Raw genomic sequence first — 6463 nt, forward strand, 5'->3', positions numbered from 1 at the left:
TGAAGTACTAAGTGTGCCTGTGAAAGTTTATCGATAATGCTTTATGTCAGGAAAAGTGTTTCAAGGAGTTTGCGAGCTCACATTCGTAGTAGTGGTTGTCATTTTGTTAAGGTCCGAAAAAAATGATTTTTTTTTCTAAGATACGACCTAAAAATATGGTTATTTTAGTGAATAACTCAATAGATAACTTCGTATTTTTTAATACGGTTGATTCATATAATATAGATTGGGCATTATATACAACCAAGGGTGTGATAAATGGGCGACTGCACATGTTATAAGGGGGCCCAAATATATATATATATATATATATATATATATATATATATATATATATATATATATATATATATATATATATATATATATATATATATATATATATATATATATATATATATATATATATATAAAAGTTAGGTTTAGCGTATGTACATGAATTTTGATGGAAAAGGACAATGATGCTAAAAACAAAGTAAAGCTAAATCGCTAGCAAATAATGAGCCGGTAAATTTGAGTTTTTGGTATCAATAGTCATTGGGTATAAATTACTATACACAATAAACTTGGTCATAAAGAATTTAGAATTAAAAGGTATCGGTCTTGACGTTGCTATTAAAGAAGTAAATATCATGAATGAGTTCTTCAAGAAGTTTAGAGAATCATGCTTCTCTAAGACGATTGATAATGCTAAGAAACTTTTGATTGAAATGAATATTGATTTGGTATTCTCTGAAAAGTCTCTCGTTCGTAGGAAAAACAATTTGATGAGAACTCAAGTAACCAAGATGTCGTATTTTTAAGGAAAATTTTAAAATTATTTATTTTTTATATATTGTTGATCAAGCGAGAACTTCTCTAAAATAAGATTCGGGCAATTTGGAGAGTATGAAAAGATTTTCGGTTTTTTGTTTTTAAAAAAATGAAGCAATTTGATGAAAAATATCTTAACTTGTGTTGTACCTATCTGGAGTTAAAACTTTTTTACGAATCTCAATAGAGTGAAACTACCAACCCCACTAATATTTTAAAATATACGGAAAAAATCGATTGTTTTTCTAATGTAATTATTGCATATAGTGAAAAAAATCGATTGTTTTTCTAATGCAATTATTGCATATAGAGTTTTGCTAGTAGTAGTAGGGTTTGCAGAAATACGTTTTTTCAAAATTATGTTGTTAAAATTCTACTTAGAGTCCACAATGCCATACGAAAGACTTAATGAATTAACAATAATTGTTATTGAGAATGATATATTAGAGAGTTAATTATGAAAAGTTGGTGACAAACTATTCTTCCAAAACTATTTGGATAGCCTCATATTCATGTAACTATGTAATATATTGCATTATCGTTCCTTTTGTTTTTATTGTTTTTATAATGTTTATCGACTTAATCTTACTAATAACGTATTTTACTTATATATAAAAGAAATTGTATTTAGGTTTTTTTTTTTTTTTTTTTTTTTTTTCGCACCCACGGGCCCTCGAAATCAACATAATGTCCCTTTGTACAGCTTTGATATTCTTCTCGTTCGTTGTCACCATGCCGTTGAATAAGGTCGATCTGGGTAGATTTTTGATTGCCAAATACTGTGGTGCTAAAATATCCCATGTCATATTCCTACGAAAAACTTAAATGACAATTTGAAAAACGGATATGTACAATCGAAAGTGATACGTGTGGTCATGTAGAGAATCATATTTATTTGTTTCTTTTTTTAAAATGATATTATTGATCACTGAAATTCCATGGCTTTTTCATTTTTTGTGGAAAACAGATGATCTCATAAATATCGTATGGTTGATGATTGTATCTTAAATTACAACCCGTATTCTTTCTATATATTGCTTAACGTGAGTATGTAAATATTTAAGGAACTTGTTAGAACTCTTAATTATGTGGAGTAGCCAAGTAGGTAGTCGATTCTGACCAATTTGTGTTATGATTAAGTATTTAATCAACATATTAATTGGCAAAATTTAAAAATATAACTAAAATTAAATGAGTAAAAAATTTTAGTTGTAAATATTTAATAATATATATTGGTATGTGTTAATTGCGAAAGTTAGTGTAATATAATCGAAAGACAAGTGATATTGCACACATATTGATGGTATAACTACATAAATTAATTTATTAAAATGGTTATATTATTATTTAAATATATGTTTTACTTTTGTAATTATAGTCAATACATTAACGATCCTATAAGTACTTATATAAAAATAGACAAGAAGGTCGATGGGTCAAGTCACATTAGGTTGAATTACATGGTTGGGCCGGTCGAGTGATGAACCAAAACAGGTTATGTTTATACTTTATACACTTTTTAACCTCTTTATATGTTTTAGAAAAAGTTACTTTTTATCATCTACAGATTTGATAGATCGGGTAGGAAACAAAATAGTTCGATTCATGTTATATTAATGAAATTTTGTCATTTTCTAAATATTATAAATAACAAATTACAGATATGTTTTCATGTGCTTTAGATAAAATCTGTATATTTTTGTCCTAACATGTTTCTTTTTTGTGGCGGATGATAGATATGGTCTGTTACCCATGTGAAAAAAATATCGGATAATCATTTTACACAAGTGACGAGTGAGGACGACACTCACACACACACACACACACAAAAACAAAAAAAATTGGGTTAAACCTGCCATTTTGTATAAAAAAACATAAACCACATTTGCAATTACTCTTTTATTTTAAAAAAAAATGGGATTCAATATGATCCTACTAATATAGTATTACGAATTTATGATAATACTCTAACATCTAATAAACTATTTACGGTGTATTCATGTATAACAACAGCTCTAGGGCAATTCAGTCGAAACAAAACCCAACTAAAAAACATTTATTTTTCGTGCAATTTGTTCTTTAACTTAGTTTTCAAGATTTATTCATTTGACATTCATACATCTTGTTTTTGTCTTCCCACATCACTACATTGATGTTGAAGAATTTCATAATTTGAAGTTAGTCGATACTCTTATTTCCCCTTACACTGTTGCAACAAGCATCATAAACAAGTTTTAGCTCAAACTCATGAGTCTCTCTCTTTCTCTTTCTCTAATTAACTTAAATTAGTTTTTCAGTTTATTTCAGAATTCTCAAATACTTGAGAGATCACTTAACCAGCAATGACTCAGCATCCATGCGCTCAAGGATCCTGCGCGCTTCCTCTTCTGTGGCTGGAACCACTTTCCGGATCCTAAATTTGTCATCATTCGCTTTCGCCTCCGGACGCACAGTAAACGTGAAATAAAACGTGTTCGAAACCTACACAGAAACAACTATATATATGAGTCTTCTTTTTTTTTTTACTTAATGAGCTTAATCGGTTAAGCACTTAATACTTTTTCAATATCATTTATCCAAACAGACCTCACTGGACCTCAGCTCGGGCCTTGTAACATGTGCAACAACTTCAACATTAATCAAAGGCTTCTCCGCGTGTTCAAATTCCGTATATAGGACACACGACTTGAAACGTAGGAAATCACCAACATCCACCTACCAAAAAAAAAAACAAAATTTAAAATGCTAAATGCCACATGGGCATGGGGTGCCCCAACCAACCGGTCCCACACCCAGAGGACTTGAACCCTGAAACCTGACTTATCGATTCACGCTTTTATTATTTTATTTACTCACAGGCCTAAGAAAGTCAACATGGTCAACTTCAAGAAAATAGGGCATCAATCCTGCAAAAGTGTAAGCAGTTGAAAAAGCCAACTCAAAAGCTCGATGCATCAAAAACCCTCCAAAGATTCTTCCATGAATGTTTCTTTGTTGAGGTTGACACATCAATGAGTTTTCAAGTCGCGTGTCTCTAAGAAGAATCGCGTCTCTATTTGCCAATGCAGGCATATCGCAAAAGATACGACCTTCAGCCAATAACGAATCAAGTCGATTTTGTTCTCCGTTTTCAATCCCTTTTTTTTCTCCTTTTTTCAATTTTCTCATTACGTTTCTTGCATCTGCTTCTTTGTAAAGCGATTTTTCGGTTTCTGTTTGGGGAGAGAGTCGATTCACGGGGGCTGCTTTCCCGGTTTTGGAATCACGGGCTACAAATATGAAATTGGCTGATAGAGCTACTGTTTCTGTAATTACAGTGCTATCTACAAAACCAATATGTAGTAGTTTTCACTTTTCAGTTAAATTTGAAAATAAGTATTGAAATTAAACACTATGTTATTATACCGATTGATAACTGAGTAACTTCAAGTTGAACTTCAATGGAAGAACGCCCCACCCATACAACAGAACCACCCATTTTTAGATCACCATCAACACTAATTGTTTTCTTGAGAACCATTTTGTCAACAGATGCAGTAACCAGTAATAAGGGCCTTGTCATGCTATCTTCATCTGAGCAGTGCTAGATTAGCATCAAGAATGTATAAGTTACAGAAAGAAACTTAATTATATGAACAAATTGATGAATGTTGTTTAAAATTGTTTGCTGGAATGTAAGGGTAAAATGGTCATTTAGTTTCATTCAAGTGGTTTATTGACTTATTCAGTCCACAAAGGAGAAAAGAAACAGACCTTATGAGTTATGAGTTATGTATGAAGCACTTTATCCATACAGACATCATTAGCCATTCAGCCACTATACACATACAGGACTTAAGTTGGGAAAAAAAAAAACGATCCCTTAATCCAATAAGCTACATATTGGTGTTTCTTCTTGACCTTAATGTAAAAATAACAACTTAATAAAGAAATAACCTTTTACAAAATTGTCCTCGTTCATTTTTTTCCCTTTCCCAAATACTTTTAAACATTTTGACTATCCAGAAAAAAACAGTTGATGGGAAAAGAGAAAGAAACAGGGCCTTTACACATAAAGGTGAAGCTAAAAATATACTCCCTCTCTTCCAAATGATAGCTACAGTGATAATACCATAATGTTTACCCAAAGAAAGTTGCAAACTTTGACTGGAATCATTATTTAAATACCCTCTAATAATGCCAAAATAACATAAAAAATATTGAACCTACTTCATCAATGTGGGGATTGATAAGTAGTGAGCATAAAGGTTGAGTCATACCCCTGATACAGTTAATTCATATACAACAACCTATTAGTTTGACAAAATTTGAGCAAATTATGATGGTGATTGTAATTTCATGCGCAAAGGGAAAAGTTATTATTGAGCCATAACCTAGGAATTGCTAACAATTCTATTTCACAGGGAAAAATACATGAAATGTGGGATGGGATGCTACAGTGATTGCATCGTTTTGGCTTCGAAATCCATAATTCGACATTCAATTTCAATTTGAAAACATTCCCTAAATTCACAAACAAAACCCTATACAGAAACACAAAATTTGAGCATAAATTGGAGATAAAGAAAGCATCAAAATTGGTACCTTGACGGAAATTGTGCCAGCTAGTGCATCAAGATCTTCAAGCAATTTCCCAATTCTGACCTCATTCCAAGGATCCCGATACTGTTCTCTCAATATGTAATCAGTTGAAAAATTGTAGAGAATTGTTGTCCTGCTTTGAGCTGGGGTTTTTGTGAGCAATTCACTTTGTGGAGGAGCGTCTTTTGGTGGATCAAGAAGTCTCTCGAAGATTTTTGTCCTAGTTTCCCACAAAGCAGCTGTGACAGGAGAATGGTACATACCTGGCCATAAACTAAGTGGTTTTCTGAATGGTGAGTTATCATCATCTGCTCTGGGAGAGCTCTCAAATGGTGAAGTGAAGGTTGAATTGATTTTAATGGTGTTGAATTCCATTTGATTTCAACAAGGGTTCTCGATATGTGGGTTTTGGATAAATCGAAGAAAAAGCTAGTTAATTTTACGCAAATTTAACGGGTTTTCTGTAGGAAAACGATCAGGGGAATGGGGTTAACTAAATTGATCAAGAATTGGGGATCGATTAGCGAAGAATCGTGAGTGATTCTGCGTATGTTATGGTTTGATCATCGTTCACAAACTCCATACCCATTTAGAGAAAATTGGGACGTGAATTTTAAGGGCATACAACATCGAGCACATCACGATAAAGGTTCCCCAACAACACCATCTTCATTTTTGCATTATTTTCACATTACCATAAATGTCCCCCAACTACCATCTTCATTTTTGGGTGCTTCGACGTCGATTTTATTACTCTTAAAAACCAGCTTTCTAATATTGTTTATTTTATATAAGTGCAACTAATCGTAAAAATGAATGGTCAACATATTCTTTTATTTATTTGTATTTGTATATTATATAAAATGTAGAAACATATTATTTACAGTTTACTTGTGTTGAATTATGTAACATTTCTGTGGTTTCTGTTTCAACCATTATCCTTTTTCAAAATATCATTATTTTGGTCTTAAAAAATCTCTACATTTAGAGAAGATAAATTTAGAGATACTCATCAAAATGATCATTTTTTTTATAAATAGATACTACAAAATAACCATTATCTTCACAA

At 31.7% G+C, this 6463-nt stretch overlaps 1 protein-coding gene across 1 annotated transcript; it reads right to left on the bottom strand.

The window, feature by feature from the left end:
- Window positions 1–2884: 2884 nt before the first annotated feature.
- Window positions 2885–6142, bottom strand: LOC111891574 (acyl-coenzyme A thioesterase 2, chloroplastic). The gene is made up of 5 exons (XM_023887625.3): window positions 5398–6142; window positions 4219–4396; window positions 3670–4136; window positions 3400–3528; window positions 2885–3294 (listed from the first exon to the last, which is right to left on the bottom strand). The coding sequence occupies exons 1-5, from the start codon at window positions 5767–5769 to the stop codon at window positions 3142–3144; spliced, it is 1299 nt and encodes a 432-aa protein (XP_023743393.1). The 5' UTR covers window positions 5770–6142; the 3' UTR covers window positions 2885–3141.
- Between the last annotated feature and the right edge of the window lie 321 nt (window positions 6143–6463).

This window comes from Lactuca sativa, chromosome 5, assembly GCF_002870075.4.
Source record: "Lactuca sativa cultivar Salinas chromosome 5, Lsat_Salinas_v11, whole genome shotgun sequence".
Lineage (NCBI taxonomy): Eukaryota > Viridiplantae > Streptophyta > Magnoliopsida > Asterales > Asteraceae > Lactuca > Lactuca sativa.

What these genes read in the sequence shown, in the direction of transcription:
- LOC111891574 (XM_023887625.3), bottom strand. Translation starts at nt 5,769, where the DNA reads ATGGAATTCAACACCATTAAAATCAATTCAACCTTCACTTCACCATTT. An exon ending in ATGTTGACTTTCTTAGGCCT is followed by an intron (nt 3,529 to 3,669) that starts GTGAGTAAATAA and finishes TTTTTTTGGTAG; the next exon opens with GTGGATGTTGGTGATTTCCT. An exon ending in CCGAGCTGAGGTCCAGTGAG is followed by an intron (nt 3,295 to 3,399) that starts GTCTGTTTGGAT and finishes GTTTCTGTGTAG; the next exon opens with GTTTCGAACACGTTTTATTT.